We start from the raw sequence: 16,869 nt of genomic DNA on the forward strand, positions 1-16,869 counted from the left end.
GAACAGGTGGTAAGGTTATGGCACCTATTTTCTAAAATGGGGCCACTTTAAAACCATGTAACTATAAGATGTTGGTAGCTCTCTTTATTTCCCCAAATTAAACAAAATGATTGAGGCTAAGAGCTACATTAACTTAACAAGATGGATGTTTTTGTCAGCGTACATATGAAATCAGTCCAACACAAATCACAAGTTAGAGGCAGAAACACTGCGGAGCACTCAGAGCAGCATTAATGGCACGACTGAAATGGATGCAAAACATGATGGCCTTGACAACATTAAGAGCATTAGCAGTGACGGGACGAAGAGGAGCGGCATTGATTTCTAGTTAGGCTCCGGTCAAAAGCCATTTTAAATGCATTAGCATAGCTGGGCTGGACTGTGTACGTGTCATGTGAGCACACATGCAGCTGTGTGGAGTAAAAGTGCTTCCAACACAATGAGAAAGGCTAAAAATAAAGTGAAAAGAAAAGATATTTGCGGCGGCAGCTACAAAATCTTTCAGAGAGAGAACCAGACATTTACACACCTTTACATGACCTTCACTCTTTCTGTGGTTTTACTGCTGCTGCAAGAGCCACATGAATTGAAGGAAATCTACTCCACAATGCTGCTGTTAGAGTCAGACTGTCTGTACAGGAAGAAAGAGATCCACTCCTGCTTTCCCAGTGCCAGAGCGATGTCGTTTTTTTCACCGGTGAATAATGTTTGCATTTGGACACGGTCGGATGTGACTGAATCATCAGACGGTTTATCTATAACTGAAGGTCTTTAATATTCGGCCTTCTGTCTGTAAAGTGAGCAACATGCTCAGTTTCATCTCAGCTATGCTCCCACATGCTTTCGTCAACTGAAACCAAGGACATACACTCAGCTGCCAGTTTATTAGGTACACTTTGCTAAAACTAATGCAGTGATTAAAACTACAGCCGTGCAATAAGTCCTACCTTCATAAAGATGTGGATGTTCTTTTTTAATAAAGCTGGTTTAGAGCTGGTTTGTAATCGCAAAGAAAGATAACTGAATACTAAGTCTCCTTTTTAAGTCGTCAAATACCGATGCTTTGGTTTGGTGATGCGGTCCGAGTGCCAACTTTGGTGTTTGATGACCTGGGAATGACCAGGTCAAGCGCAGTGTTGACTGTGATGTTGTTTGGATGAGTAGTTTTCCAGAAAGCTGCAGGCAGCAATACCAGAGGCCAAGCAATCCATCCGCTCTGAAGAGGCATGTTTTAAAGGGGCGCTGCACTCATTAAAAAAATATCAAACGAGATGTGTCCCTGGCAAAATGAGATATGTGTTGTAAATATATTAAAATTTACATTTTATAAGATGAAAATGTAATTTAGGCATTGAGGTATGCCTCGAACATTTTTGTATGTTTTGCATCTCAGGAGCAAGCTAAGCTTTCACCTATTTCTTTTTTTTCTCCAACAAAATTACTAAAATTAAGTCCCATACCAATCATTTTCTCTCACTAGTACTGTGTAAAAACACCAGATAATTAAATCTAACTCTTACCTAGCCTGATGTCATGAAAAAGAATGCAAAACTTATGTTTCTACGCTCCAATGCGATTTTAACTGCGCTCAACAGTATTTGACACCTTATTGCGATCAGATGTGTAAATCTGCACAAGCACGCACCTGCACTATACATTACCTTACTTGTCAGTTTCATTTGACTCCACAGTGAGGACTTTTTAAAACTAGGTGGCTGAAATGTCACTGGGAAATGTCAACAGCTGCCAGTGACTGTGATGTGATGAGAAGGATTTGAGTGTAACCAGAATAAAACCTTTTTCTGCTTTGTACATCCTGCATTTATAACACGTGGGATATTATTTTGAGGTGCGCCTTTAATTTGAAGTTTTAGAAGTTGAGAACACAGCCAAGGAAAAAAAAAAGAAAAAGAAAGCAAAGTCAGATTACAGCTCTGTACCACGAGTAAGTGAGCTACGGCCATCAAAGCCTGCTGTGTTGTGCTGTGCATAATGATGTTAGAGACACGTCTGCTAGCCTGAGTGGACAGCAGATGCTTGGGAGGCCGAGGGCAGATGCTTGCTGTGCTGTGTGGATGTGTGAAGTATTCTGGGGAAGGATGTCAAGAATGCACACACTAGAATGCCAGAAGGGATCACTCAGAGAGAGAGAGGGAGGATGGCAGCATGACCCCGCCTGCTCAGGCCTCCACTACAGCCACTACAGCCCGTCTGGCTGTTAGCAGGCTCGGGGTGCTTCACCCTCGGCACACTGCCTGATGTGAAATTCCACGGCAAAGCATTTCCATGACCTAAAAAATGCAATTCCCTCTTGCCATCGCTGTGGTGTTTCTGCAGCTCAAAAAGTGAGAGAGGGATGTGAGGGCTTTTCATTAATTTCCTGACAAAACAAATTGTGGACAAACACAATTTGTTACCGGCAGAGACAACCTATCAACAGTGCTGTTATTTAATGATATTTTTAAATCTCTGTCCCGTTGGAGCTGGTGCCAGAAGTCCTGTCGCCCCACAGAGAGGAGGATAAGCTCATTACCAAAATCAAAGGTATCATATGCATAAAAACATGTAGTCTGGCGTACATTAGTAGGGCTGAGTAATATATATATTTTATTCCGTTAAAGGAATACTTCAGCCACAAAATGACTTTATATCAGTCAAGCTGCGTTACCCTAAATTTGTGAAGAGAACTTTTTTCTCTCACATGCCTCCATGGAAAACGGCAAACATTGATTTATTGATTGACTGGGGAATACCTTTAACAACAACAAAACTGTATTAAGACATCCGTTTGCAATCTCTCACACAACTCTTACAGTTTAATCTAAGTCTCATTTATCCATTCCTATGCTCACTTCCCAAACACATGCATTTTCAATAAAACCTTACAATTTAAAACCGAGCTGAAAGTGATACTTATCGATGCTCTTTTCAAATCCAGACTTCACAAAGGTTTTTTTTTTAACAAAAATGCATGTTTTGACGAGATCTCATCTCTGGTTATGCACAGGAGGCGACTGAACAGTGTGCAAATTCAACTTTGTTTGGTCTGTGTCTACTTGCATCAGACTGATGTCAAGAAGCACAAACAGCAGCAACAGATGAAATAGTCTGCAGACGAGCTGAAACTGATCATTAAAACCGATGTCTAAATTTTACTTAGTTAAAGGATGAAATACTGACGGTTCATAGTTGAATGCTTCGCAGTGTTACAGGCCTTTTAATTTTTAATTTAATTCAATTTTGCTGTCTTGTGTAAAAAGCCCTACAAAATATTATTTTTAAATCATGTTACAGTTTTCCTGGATTTTGCAGGGGAAAAAAACAATTAAAATTGTAAATAAAGCCCAAGTTGGATGCACAGGTTGTATTTTTGGCACTATATGGTAGATACAGATAAGACATTCCACTGGCTTCTTGTGATTAGATTGACCCAGTTTATGATATTCTGTCATTTGCTTTGAATCTGCAGCAAATCGCCTGTCCCCGTCTGTAGTAAACCTCCCAACCTTGCATGATATTCCAGGAATTCCCTGACCATAAGAAGCCCAGCAGGCTGTGTGTGTAGGCCTGTCAGAGCAGGCTGCTCTGTTCCAGCTGCCCCTACAACAAAGGGTCAGCATGACCCAGCGGGGCCGTGCAGACCTCCCACACTACTGTCCACTGCCGTTATCCTTCTCAGAGGACACCATGACTGTAGGAAGCCCACTAACATATCTGCTGTCCAGCTGGGACAGGCAGATGGGAGCGACTCCACTTTGCGGAGCGGAGAGAAAACAGGCCAGCAGTAGCTGGCAGGGTGGAGAGAGCTGAGTTATGGCCTAAAGGTCCATGTTGTAAACCTGAGACCTTCAGGGACAAACAAGGTGCTGACATGTGAGGGAAAATAGACTTTCATCTCACAGCGACAACTGGTAATGTAGCCTTGAGGCTAATTTACCTATTAAAAGAACTTGCCGGGCACCTCCCTGGATGTGAATATGTGCAGTGTTAATGTGAAGCAGAGCGTGCCAATGCTCAGTTTCTGATGGCCAAGTAACACGCATGACAATAAAAACAGACTTTGCAACATTTCAAGAAAGCCACTGTGGGTCTCCTACCTGTCTGATGAAGAAGTCCCCATGGATGAGGGACACTAGGCCAAAGTTGGTATATTTGAACACATGGTCCATCAACCACATCATTTTTTGTACCACCTGAAAGAGAAAAGAGAAATACAATGAAAATCTGACATTTATCTGTAAGCAAAAGCACATGATATGGCTTTGGAGCCAGGGCCCAAAACTGATACCGCCCCCTCCGAGCACTTCCACCCCTGATGACCTGCACCGATGCAGCTTTGGCTTACTGTCCTTTCAGTGCTAAGAGGATAAACTGGGCCAGGGATGCAGTTGTTGAGGCGGATCATGTCATCATGTTTGCACAGCACAGCTCGGCAGCTCCAGTGCAGTGCCAGACTCAGCCAAAAAAAAAAAAATCAACCACAACAACACAGCTGCCCCCACCGTCCCAGAATTCACAGCCAATCTCCAGCATGATCAGGGTGGCAGGACAGCGAGCTGTGCATTGTGAATATGGAGTTAAATAATCAATTACTTGAAGAAGTGACAGATTTGACTCTCAGACAAGACAGATAATGTGACATTCTCTCCAGATGCTCTATTTAAAAATTCACGTCTGCTGCTAACAATGTGTCCCTTCACCCACAAGACAACAAACCACTAACACCCACTAACATCTAGCCTTTGTGTTTAAACCTTTGAAACCTGGATCAACATGACTCTTCTTGTGTTGCTTTCGAACACTTTCACAAGTATATAAACTTTCGAACCCTTTTGAAAATATTGGAAAAAAGGCAGTGAGCAACTTGGTAAGAAATGTAGATTTGAAAAATTATGGAAAAATGCTAGGGAGAATGTAATCATGATTATGTAACAGTTCCAGCTTTGACCACCTCCAATTGGCAGCGATGAAAATATGACACTCGGATGGACGCACAAATTTTAGCCCCTTTGCTAGCATGATGCAATGATGGTCTGCTACAAAATACCGTCTGTCTCTGCCCAAGCAGTGCTCAAACATTACAAATTAAGTCAGCACCGAGTCTGAAAGAGAGACTCTATATAAATCAGAGATATAAATAAAAAATGTAACCACCATAAAACTTTAACTGGACGCCATGCTGCTTTCTGCTGTTTACTAAACTCTCTGGCCCTCTGTAACGTACACAGCTCTGGTACTCTGGCAATGGAAAGTAGTCTATCACCTATTTTTAATTAGATTTCCCGCATTAAAATAAAAAAAATTAACACACACGCTAATATTGGTGAAAAAGGGTTAATTTTTTCAGAAAATAGAAGCTATTTCCGTATGTAATTACTGTGCACCTAATTAATAACAAATGATACTGGCTACATGTCAACCTTGGCAAATAAGCAAGCAGTTGAGCCCCCCAAAAATGTCTGATTAGCACTGAGGAAAAAACAACCGTCAACAACAAGTGACTGACACAACAGTCTGTACAGTTTGTGGTGTGTTGGCATCCCTGCCTCATGAAGAACATGCTCTGCTGCAGTTTTGGGTCTACTGCTTAGCAGTCAGACTTCATGTTTAAGTAAAAGGTATTATGCAGAATTTTCCGAAAAAAAAATGCATAAACTCATACAAAACAGGGCTGCACTATTAATCAAAATATTATCAAAATTAGAACGTGGCCAAGTGCAATATCCAAATTGAAGGAGCTGCAATTGTTTGATAAAGGTAAAATATGTCTCGAAATACAATCATAAACGAAGCATTATGGTGTTACAGATATGTTCTGGTCTGCAAATCATATTCCAGAAATAAGGGAACATTTTTGTTGATTATTAATTTGTATTACTCTCTGTAAAGCATCTTTAAAGACTCTGAAAAGCACTTTATAATGCAGATTTTCAGTAAAAATGAAATCCAAAAGTTACTAATCCTGTTAAAATTGTCAATCATATAGCAATTGCAGCAGTGTCTGTCACAATAATTGTACTGTGATTTTTTGTTGTTGTTTTTTGAATATTGTCATATTGTGCACCCCAAATACAAAAGCAATCCCTCTCCATCATCACTTGTAACCCACTAAAAGTGTGTGGCAGTGTATTTTCTGACCCTGCTCTCTGCCTGTATTTTGTTCTTATTATCTGTTTTCAGGACGTTTATGGGCATGCACCCCAGCCGACAATCCTGCACAGTATACCTAAAATGCAGATACATTTTAGTATGCCACTTTTCCTCTTGGTTATAGCCTTATGAGCACACAATGGAAGTGTTATCCACCCTCTTTCAAACATTTCAAAATGCTTCTCAGCTCCAATTCTCTCTGTAATGGCACAGTTTGTGTGTCAATACATCCAATGATGCAATACAGTCGTTACTGTTAATGTTACGTTTATGTTGCCAGACAACCGTGTGAAGTTGCAGTTGCACATGATGTGTCATTTTCTACGGAAATGTGTTGAGTAAAATGAACAGGTATTCTTTTGAAATTCAGTAAAGGACCGTGTGTGTGTGTGTGTGTGTGTGTGTGTGTGTGCGTGTGCGTTTGCCATGATGTTTGGACACGTTTCCCTTCCTTGTCTGTTGAAAATGATCGGTGTGAAAGAATGCAAAGCAGCCACCGCTCCGATCTTTGCACATCTGTTGTCGGCTGCCTGAGAAACTCTGCTAAAAGCTCAAACTCGCATTTTGTAATTTGAATGCAGCAAACCTCAGCAGTGCTCTGCGAGGCTGTCTGTCTTTACTGTGTTGACTGTTTTGACTTGAAAAACACATCGTCAATCACTACGGCTCCTGTTCTGCAAAAAGAACTCCCTCCCGCCTCCTATTGACTGTCAACAAGTCAATATGTGAAACAGAAAAAAAAAAAAAAACAAACACAACAAAAAGCTGTTAGCAAAATAACCCCAGAATGCACTAAACACAATAACTTTATAACTAATAGTTTAAGATAATTTATAGGTGACCTTTCCTTTGATTTGCACTGAACCTTGTTCTGGTAACCAGCTATCATTTGACTGATCAAACCAAGAATTAAGCCGCTGGCCAACCTTTGGCAAACATCCTTGAAACTAATTTAATTAACTTAGGGGGTTTTTAGAACAACGTGTGCAGCTCTTCACGAACTCCTTATTTGCAGTAACAAAGACGTACAAACATGCTCAGACAGCAGCCTATTCAGAAAAATACAGACAGTGCCAAGTACCCTGCAGGTTCAAACTGCTGCATGACATTTATTTACGCTGATGTGACCCCATTCAACCTCAGCGTTATAATTCTAGATTTCCTTAAAGGATAAAACAGGTAACACATTTCTTACCATGCCCTTGTCCTGCAGGCACATCATGAGGGTGCACACGTCTCCTGTGGATTGGTGGTTGACAATGACCATGGCTTCTTCTTCAGAGATGGGTCGTACATCGTCACCCCACTCCGTTACTGCAGCGCGAAATAAACACACAAAGACATCATTGTTAAACAGGATGTGCAAATAAATTCTTTAGCAAGGGTCATTTGGGTTTTTCTTGTAAATAAAACAATTTATCTTCAGTTAGAAAAACTCTTTGTGCATCTTTGAGAATTAACAAATTGACTGCATTTCCCTTCTTGCAACACAAGCAGATTACATTTTCTTAACTACATCATGCATTGTTTAGAACCATGTTTGCTAGATAGCTGCAAAGGTTTGATTTTCAAGATCTCCTCCTAAATCTGCAGTAACCCACCTCCTCCCCTCCAGAAGAAAGACAGAAAATCAACACAGAAAATCAGCTGCCAGAGGATTAAAACATTAAAACATTGAATTTTGTTATCATTTATATTTTCAATATATTTATCATCCAACACCTGTGATATGACCCACATATTCTTCCTTCAACAATCAATCAATTTGTTGAAGGAATACAAATACAATACAAATACATTTAGTGAAATGTAATTCTGTTCAGTTCCTTCAATTTGTTCATTAAAAAAGAGTGTAATAATGTATATATGACTTGGCTGTCTTATGTAGGGCCTTATTTAGGATCCTTGTGTCCTGAGGTAAAAGTTCCTCCTGAGCCTCTCACCGGTGGCCTGGTCTAACCGGTACCTTCTTCCAGATCTCAACAGGGTAAGACGGCAGTTATCTGGGTAGCTGGGATCTCTAACGATACTCCTAGCCTTATTTTGCAGCTTCAGGTATAAACATGCTTTATGCAGATTAGAGCAGCACCTATGGTGTGTTCAGCTGAAATAACCACTCTTTGCAGGGCCTGTTCAGAGCTGTTTCCACACCAGGCAGTGTTGTTTCCTTAATATTTGAAGAGATAAAGAACTGAACCAAAAAATAAAATTGATAGAAAACACCACCCAAAAATCCCCTTTTTGTAGGTCAACCCACTGAGTCCCCAGCCTCATGTAGGACTCTGCCACACGCTAACTTTAAATAGACAGATCACAGGGTACATAGCTGCAAAAAATACACTCCACCAGTAATTTTTGAAATTTAAAGAAAATTTTGAAAATTTTTCATGAGCACGTAGATATGTAACAGCGTTAACTACAACCTGTTAGTCCATCGCAGCATATAGCTGTTGCTATAGTGCAGCTCTTCATGAGAAACAAGCAAAATTTTAAAATAATACACTCTTTTAAAATGTTTTGAAATAATTTTGAAATGATCTGGATCAACATTAAAATCTCTTTCCACTAAACATTGCTGAAGAGTGTAAACAAGGTTTTAAAGTAGTTATGCAAAGTGATAAACACACAGTGGGACCAAAACCAACTCTTTGGTGACAGTTAAGGTTTGCCTTAGGAATTTAGGAATGGCGGACAGGTGTGGTTCAACAAAACTGTGTCAACAATTAAGATGGACTAAGGTTACAAATTCCTGGTATAACACTGCAATCCAAATTGTCTAAATAAACAGTGAATGTAACATCTTTTAAAACTGACTGTGTCTTGTCTTTGTGTGTTGTTCTTAAATCCACAAGTGTCCTGACACTCCCTCACTACAAACTCTGATCTGAATAACCCTCCTGCCTGGATCAGAGAGCAAACATCTGTTTCCACGCTCCTGCCTTCTAAAAGTGAGCTGGAAAAACGTAAACGCTTTGCTGTTAATGTGGCGAAATGAGGCTTAAATCATGTAAAGGGAGGTTTTGTAAGGTTGGATTTATAGGCCTTTTCGGTGTATTGTCATTAATTAATGTTTCAAGGGAATGCCAAAATGCTGTCCATTGGGTTTGAAATAAGAAAAGAGAAGTGAGTATCAGGAAACGGTGTCACAATCACTCTTACTATTGACCACTCTGAGCAGAGCAGAGGAAACAGTCCAAGGAGAAAATAGAAATACCACCTTGTGGATGAAAGCCTCCCTGAACCGGTTAAGTTACGGCTACAATTTCGATCCATGTCCATGTTCATACGCCAGTTAGGTCAAAATTAAATTTTGACCTAACTGGCGTATGAATTCTTGAGCCCTGGCCAGAAATGTGCTTTTTGAGGTCACAGTGACCTTTGACCACCAAATTCGGATCAGTTCATTCATGAATCCGAGTGAACATTTGTTCCAAATTTGAAGAAATTCCCTCAAGGCCTTACCATGATATCATGTCCAAGAGAATGAAACAGACAAGGTACAGTGTGTCTGTACCAAATAACAATGTTCTTTTACGTCTACAATATGACTTGTGGGCCAGGAATGCCGTGTAATTTCATTACACAATACTAAAAATATTAAATCCTCATCTGATCATTTGAACTATCACATGCACACTAAAGTGTTGCGTTGAAAAGAAAATGTGATGAATATCCCACAATTTGTTATCAAAACCTTTATTTTGAAGGGTTAAATGATGTATGCATTTGTCTAACATTTCAAGACATCCATTTATGGCTGGAAAAGCATTACAACTGACTTTTTTATGGGCCTTTAATGGTATTCTGGTGAATTAGATTATCTGTTTCTAATGTCACACAGTAACATATTCACAGGACTGACTGCATGTAAGGAACTATCTTAAAGGATACAAAATATTACCATAATCATTTCTACGTAGTATCAGATGTTGCACTTGTGCACCGATTTCTTTTTTTAGGTGGCATTAGTTTATTTTTAGTAAAGACCACAGAATGTACTTGACAAAGATCACAGTGTGAATATCCTCAGTTTGAAACATTTCAGCAGGCTTTGTGTCAACATCGTCGGCAGACTTGTTGATGTGGGAGCTCCCTGCCTGAAATAACATTTTTCATTTGGATAAACTGTAGGTTAGGTCTACATCCGGCTACAACGGGAGATTAGGCTTATTTGCACATCTACAATCCATTAAAAATGCTACTCTCTTTGGTGAGACCACATGAGGCATCCATGCAGAGCTGAGAACAGAACCACGACTTTGTTCACCGTCAAAGTGATAAAAATAATACAAAGCAAAATATAGCTGCGAGCTGCAGTTCTTTGGGCCAAGTACAGGCACATCAAGCAGGGTACACTGCACACAGGTACACCGAGGTCTCGTCTACCCACAGAACAATTTTGACCATGATCCGACACAGTGTGGTGGAGATATGACTCATTTCCTGTTTTTGTGACTTTCTAGCCGGCCTCATTGAAATGTCACAGCCAAATGGTTTGGATTAATAAAATTAAGCTGAATCAGTGATGGAGACACCAAATCAATGGTCGGTCAGCCATTCACGTCAATCAAAGCTTATGGTCGTGTGTTCACACAACATGCAGCAGGGAGCTTATAATGACTGACAGGACAGCTTTAACTGGTGATGCAACCACAACAAGGAAACCACAAGAAACGGGATATGAAAGGTTCTGTAACCGCTCGAGGATCTGGCTGAAGACCAAAGCATTCTGGTATTTTAACATGTAAATATGCACTTGTTTTTTGAAAAAAATTAAAATAACATGAAATCTTTTAATTACCTTTAACTATTTATTTGCACTATCAACACAAAAATAAATACCTCTGATAAAATTACTTTGAAGTAGCAATGGGCAAGGTTTTTGCTTTAACTTATGATTTTGAAGTAAATTTTGATTTCACAATTAAATGGCAATAGAATAATGACTCCGTAGGCCTTTAGATTTGTGTAATATAGGCCTCGCTTTCACTCTGCAATTCTGTCTGTCACTAGGTACGATCTCAAGGGAAAATTAGGGCTTGATTCACTGCACAAAGGAAGCGTGTCGACCACTGCAAAACCAAAACAAGCTTAGGATCTTGCCTAAAGGCAACAGATGCACTAAAATAAAATAAAATAAAATAGGAAGTTGGAAAAGGTGCTGCCCGTGATCAATCGCGTGGACGACGACAGGTTGGTGTTCAGCGAACATTGGAAAAGAGTTGGCATCAACGTTGCCAACTGTTTTCTTTTTTTAAATATTTGCCAAATTAAATTCAATAAAAAACTCAACAAAACATTTGAATAACATGAGAGCTATGGCGTTTGCACTAAGGTGGAAAACTTTCTTACATATCTAATCCAAAGAGCAAGAGCGTAACCATGGAAACTCACGACAACATAACTCCTATGACGAGCAGCGTCTCCTCTCCTTCTGCCTGTCTCACATGTACTGCAAAGAGGAGAGGGGGAGAGACCCCGCAATGACGGCGGAGGAGGCGTGGACTGCATGGTTATGAGTGCTAATATAAATCATTCCTCTCTCTTTCCAGATGGTTTGAATTTGATTTGTCACAGTCTCTTTTAAGAAATAAAGTCACTAGGAGATTCTAAAAAATGTCGCAAAATCTAGCGAGAAAGTCACAAAGTGGGCATCACTGGTGAGCATGCAAGCAAGCATGTTAGGAGAAAGTGGACACGGTAACTGTGCACAGGGCCCTTTGAATTTCGAGTGCAGGTGACACAGGCTGTGACAAAATCTGAGCAAAAATGGTCAGCTGGTGACGCATGATTGACACAGACGGGAGAGGGTTGTGTCTCGGCTGTCCAATTGTGTTCGGATCACCAAAACACATGTCAAAATCAAGCGTAAACAGGGTTAAAGAGGCTTTAAATTACAAAGTATCATTATCAATATAAATGCACTGTATCTTGTATTAGCTTGTGGAACTATCAAATATTTTCAAAAGGGTGAAATACACATCATTACTGTTTACTGAGAATTACTAACAATTAGGCCTAAAATATTATCACAGTATTTCAGGGTATTTTTGCAATAACGATATTCGTGATGATATGACAAAATGCTGAAAAATATTTTATTAATTTCTAGTGTATACAGTTGCAACACAATAAGTGTTATATTTTATATGTCAGCATAATTATATATCAGTTTGCCTTCAAATATTCCATTCAAAATGATCTCTCATTTCTTAAGTTTGCAAACAGCTACAGTCACTCACAGTGAGATTCATATTCTGTGTAAAATATCAATACTACAACAACAAAAAAAAAACAAGATCTAAACAGCTGCCAAATGAAAAAAAAAGTACCCTTGAATCTCTAACCGGTATATGTATAGATATAAAATAAATCAACAGGCGATTTAATTCTCTTTTGGGAAAAATCCTTGAAGACTAAGTTGTTAAGGCCCACCTGGATCTGCACACTCAGCTCTCCGCTACTCTTCCCACTGTGTTATTCAGCACTGACCATCATTACGTCAACAAGATGACCATTGCCAATATCACTGTATGAATATGAAAAACTGTACTGGTATTTTTGTAAACGATTTGACAGACAATGTGGTTTTCAATAGGAGTCCACTTCATGTTACATCACTGAACTCCTGCTCCTGTATATTTTTCAGCCACACAGTGCCTTTACTTGATAAGCGCTTTCAACCTGACAATGACCAGCGTCTCTATCAGCATCTACAGGAGTGGATCCTCCAGTAGCCCTCTGCTCTCTCATCCCCGATTTACACTGTCAGGCCTTAGAGCGTACAGGCTACTTTACTAACCATTCATCTGTGTCTTATTGTTGATGGGATACACACAGGAGCTGCAACAAGGGAGGAAACACGGCTGCGAGATGAGGGCTGACAACAATAGCTCCCCTGGAGAACACATGAGCTGCCTTTGCAATTTAGACGCACTTCGACAGCTCTGCATATTAACAGAGAGCTAAAGAGGGGAAAGGAATCAGTCGGGGCTGCGGCTGTTGAATCCCCACAGTTCTGGGCGGGTCTGACCAAGTCCTGCTCTGTGTAATGCTAATGTTGAATCAGTCAGGCCTCAGGCAGCAGGGTGGGTGAGAACTTTCTCACTATGGGGTTAACGTTAGGATTGCTGGCACATAAAGATGAATCAGAATTGTTTCACATATATTCAAGCAAGAACATGACACCAACTGGTGCATGAAAAATGTTATAGTGACAGTTCACCCCCAAATTAAGAAACTGTAGTGCAATGTATCAATCTAGATTGTTTTGGTGTGAGCTGCCAAGTGTTGGAGATATCTGGCATATAGTACGACTAGATGGCAATCGCCTCGTGGTGCTCAGAGTGCCAAAAAATACATTTAAAAAACTCAACAGCAGTGTCTCTTTTCAGAAATCATGACCCGGTAACTCGAGATTATCCACAGACCTTGTGTCTAAAATGATGTAACTCTAATCACATTTGGCTGCTGAGAACAAATATTCAACAGTTTGTTTTTACCAATATCTGCTTTAAAAGTTTGAACAGGGTTCAGTGGGACGTTCAGACAGCACAATTGCAGCATTCACCCAAAAATAGGCTAGCAAACTTACAAGGGATTGGAAATGTGCAACATTTTTTCCCAACACTAGATATTAAACAAAACCCAGAGACTGTATCCTAAGTTGCTGGGTGCTGTAAACTCACCACTTTTAAGCAGAAGGTCTTTCCTCTCTCCTCAAAAACATTCCCAGAAGTATACTCAGTAAACTGAGGGGTCTCTGACTGATGATTTTAATCTCAGGGGGTGCCCCTACTACGAGCTATTTTCTTTATACAGAGCAACACCTTAAAACCGAATCACTGTGTAGAAGGAAGCGTGTATCTACAGCTGGCTCAGCTAGCACCAATGAGGTAGTTAACATTATAGCTCAGCCGAGGAGGACACCATTAATGTTTACATCTCGCACTGTCATGAGCCCCTCGTCCATGAGCAGGTGCAGACTTTCACTGTGCAGAGATTTGTTTGGCAGAAAAATTTACTACATGAAACTGCTCACAACTTGGTCTGTGAATTACCTTGAGTATGCAGGTCAAGATTTCTGAAAAGAGACATTGCTGTTGAGTTTTTCAAAGCACCACAAGCCAAGTGCCATCTACTTCCATTATACTGGAGAGAAGGCAGACATCTCTATGGCTCTCACTCCAACACTCCACAACTCACATCATAACAATCTAGATTAATAAACAGCGCTACAGGTAAGAGGAAAAATATGTATTTTTGATTTGGGGGTGAACTATCCCTTTACAGGACCTCAGAACTACTCGATGAGTATATATATATATATATATAAAAAAAAAAGTCACTTGCTTTTAAAAGTTCTCAGCAGTATAACTGGCATTTCTGGGCCTACTTTGTTATCAGATGTTGACGTTTTCTTCTATTAATGGACAACTTTTCTATTGTGCACACATAGCACAACATCACACTCTGTTTGGAAACGATAAATGTCAGATTTTGGTGTTGTTCCCTCACAATCAAAGAGAAATCATACAGAGAAAAAATAATCAAAGCATAAGCCGGTATCGCAATTTTTCATCCGACAGCAGCAGATTAAAAAGACCAGAATGTAATGCAGTGAATGTTTCAGTGAGCTGCTAAAATTCTTCACTGGAAAAACTTTCTTGCTCTTGCTGCTGTTCTGTCTTTGTACACAAAAGAGACGAAAATACCAAGGTCATTCACACCCTCCGGGATTAGTCAAAAGCCATTCTGAGAAAAAAAAAGGAAGTAATTACACAAACTATGAGTGCACAAAGACATTTCGAATAGTTTTTTTCTTTAAGAGCAGCAGTCTCGGCACAGTTAGTGTCAGTCGTGAAAGGGATAGTGAGTCCAGCATACTGTATGGTCACAAAAATGAACAAGGCTGAACGTGATGCACGGTTTCCCACACATTCACATATTTGTGAAGTGCCGCGACAAGTCGATTTTTGGAGCTGAACTGTTAATTAGAACTCTATTGGAATATATATACTGTTCGGCTATATATAGCACACTTGTGGTAGAGACGGTGCAGGAGAACGTCGGGCACATTGAAAGTGAAACTTAAATGTCCAGTCTTTAGGAGCTGGGGTTTGTGTTGGATTGTTGTGGCCGCTGACTGGTGGTCTGAACGGAGCTATGAGTATTATATTTTCTATGCATCTCTAAAACGCTTTGCCAATATTGATATGTTCTGTGTTTTGTTGATTTTTCGACGTACTTTTTGATAAGTCCATTATTCTTTTTTGGGTTGCTTTACAGTGGAAACAGTTGCTGCCAATGCTGGAATAGGAACTTTCTCTGCAGGATTCTCCCCCACTGAATCAGGTTTTCACTGAAGGGAAGTGCACACAGATCTGCATTTGTAGAACAGCCAATAGGAATGCCCTCTCTATTACAGCTTTCCCACCATAATTAGCTTGTGCACGCAGGTTTTTCAAACACGGGTAACCCTGTTAAATTCTGCATTCCCACTGCCAGTGAACACTGCACGAGTCTGCCTTTCTGTCAGCTGTTGTGTGTGTGTGTATGGGCCGTTTTGTTGATGTGGCCGTGCGACGTCTCAAACAGGCAGATGAACAGGTGAACAGTAGACAGCAGCAGGAACAGAGATCTTAGAAAACCTTTCTGTGGTTTCCTCTCTTTGTGTATCTCTTACTAATTCCGTCTCTTTTTCAAAGTCTGCGCATATGAATTTGGATCAGTGTTTTAGCTGTTTAGGAGGAGATGGAAGGTAATTAGTGCCGGCGCGTCATTGCATCTCACTGGCTGGGGAGCTGAAATTACCGCCTTCACCCAGGTGTTACGCTCCCATCAATGCTGATCTGAGCCGGAGGTGATAAAAACATGTGTCTACTGCAGAGTCATTTGACCTGGGTGTGAATGTCGATCGAAGGCATTCCTATTGCACTAGAAAGCCAGATGTAAGTGGGTGTTAGCGGTTTTTTTTTGTGCAGTGGGAATGAGGCTTAAGAAATACTCTGTATTTAGCCAAAGTCTCCTGTCATAGACTAGATTTTCTAAAGCCTGAAGAGCCAAGAGGATGTGCAGAAGTCTAGTTTTCTCTCAGTCCACTTGAATTACAATATGCCCAAATTATAGGCAAAGTGACACCAATAAATAAGGTAAAACTGCCTTCCCCAGCTCTCGTTGTTTTTTTAAATCTGAACATTGGACTGAACACAACAGGCACCAGCACAAAAAGAATGATACTTACAGTTTGAAGTGCAGTTTTCTACTGATACTCTCTTTAAGCTGTTTATGGTGCAAGCTGATTTTTCAGGCTGATGATAAAGAAAACAATATATTGTGGCGCCCTGATGGGTTTATTCTGAAAACGGATTGAAGCGATCATGCTACCAAAAAAAAAAAAAAAAAGTGACAAAGTATCTGTTAATACAGCACACAACACACACACCTGGGACGCTCAAAGAACGAAACAATTGATAGCTTGCAGGTGTAGCATTATTGTGGAAAAACTTGCTGTGAGCAATTTGGCCTTTTAAAAATGATCATGATGTTGCATGGTATTTCTGCAGTAACAATATTAATGTTTAGCGAGTTTTAATTCACACATCCCCTCCTGGATATGACTGACTGAGCCCATCTGACTCTACTTTTCCATACCACACAACACCAGATATCCGAGTCTGTTGCTAAGAGATGTGACATCTGAAGTGCATCCTCGAGGAA

The 16,869-nt window shown here is 40.2% G+C and overlaps 1 protein-coding gene across 1 annotated transcript in view; it reads right to left on the reverse strand.

Annotated features, from left to right (window-relative positions):
• lpgat1 (lysophosphatidylglycerol acyltransferase 1) overlaps positions 1-16,869 on the reverse strand; it is a 66,136-nt gene that overhangs the window by 33,215 nt on the left and 16,052 nt on the right. Inside the window, exons 3-4 of the mRNA XM_042503165.2 lie at positions 7,346-7,464; positions 4,098-4,193 (exon numbers count right to left, since the gene is read on the reverse strand). Of these exons, the coding sequence (XP_042359099.1) occupies positions 4,098-4,193; positions 7,346-7,464 (215 nt within the window). The remainder of the gene's footprint in view (positions 1-4,097; positions 4,194-7,345; positions 7,465-16,869) is intronic.

The sequence above is a fragment of the Plectropomus leopardus genome, chromosome 16, assembly GCF_026936395.1.
Source record: "Plectropomus leopardus strain MGB_pleo_1.0 chromosome 16, ASM2693639v1, whole genome shotgun sequence".
Lineage (NCBI taxonomy): Eukaryota > Metazoa > Chordata > Actinopteri > Perciformes > Serranidae > Plectropomus > Plectropomus leopardus.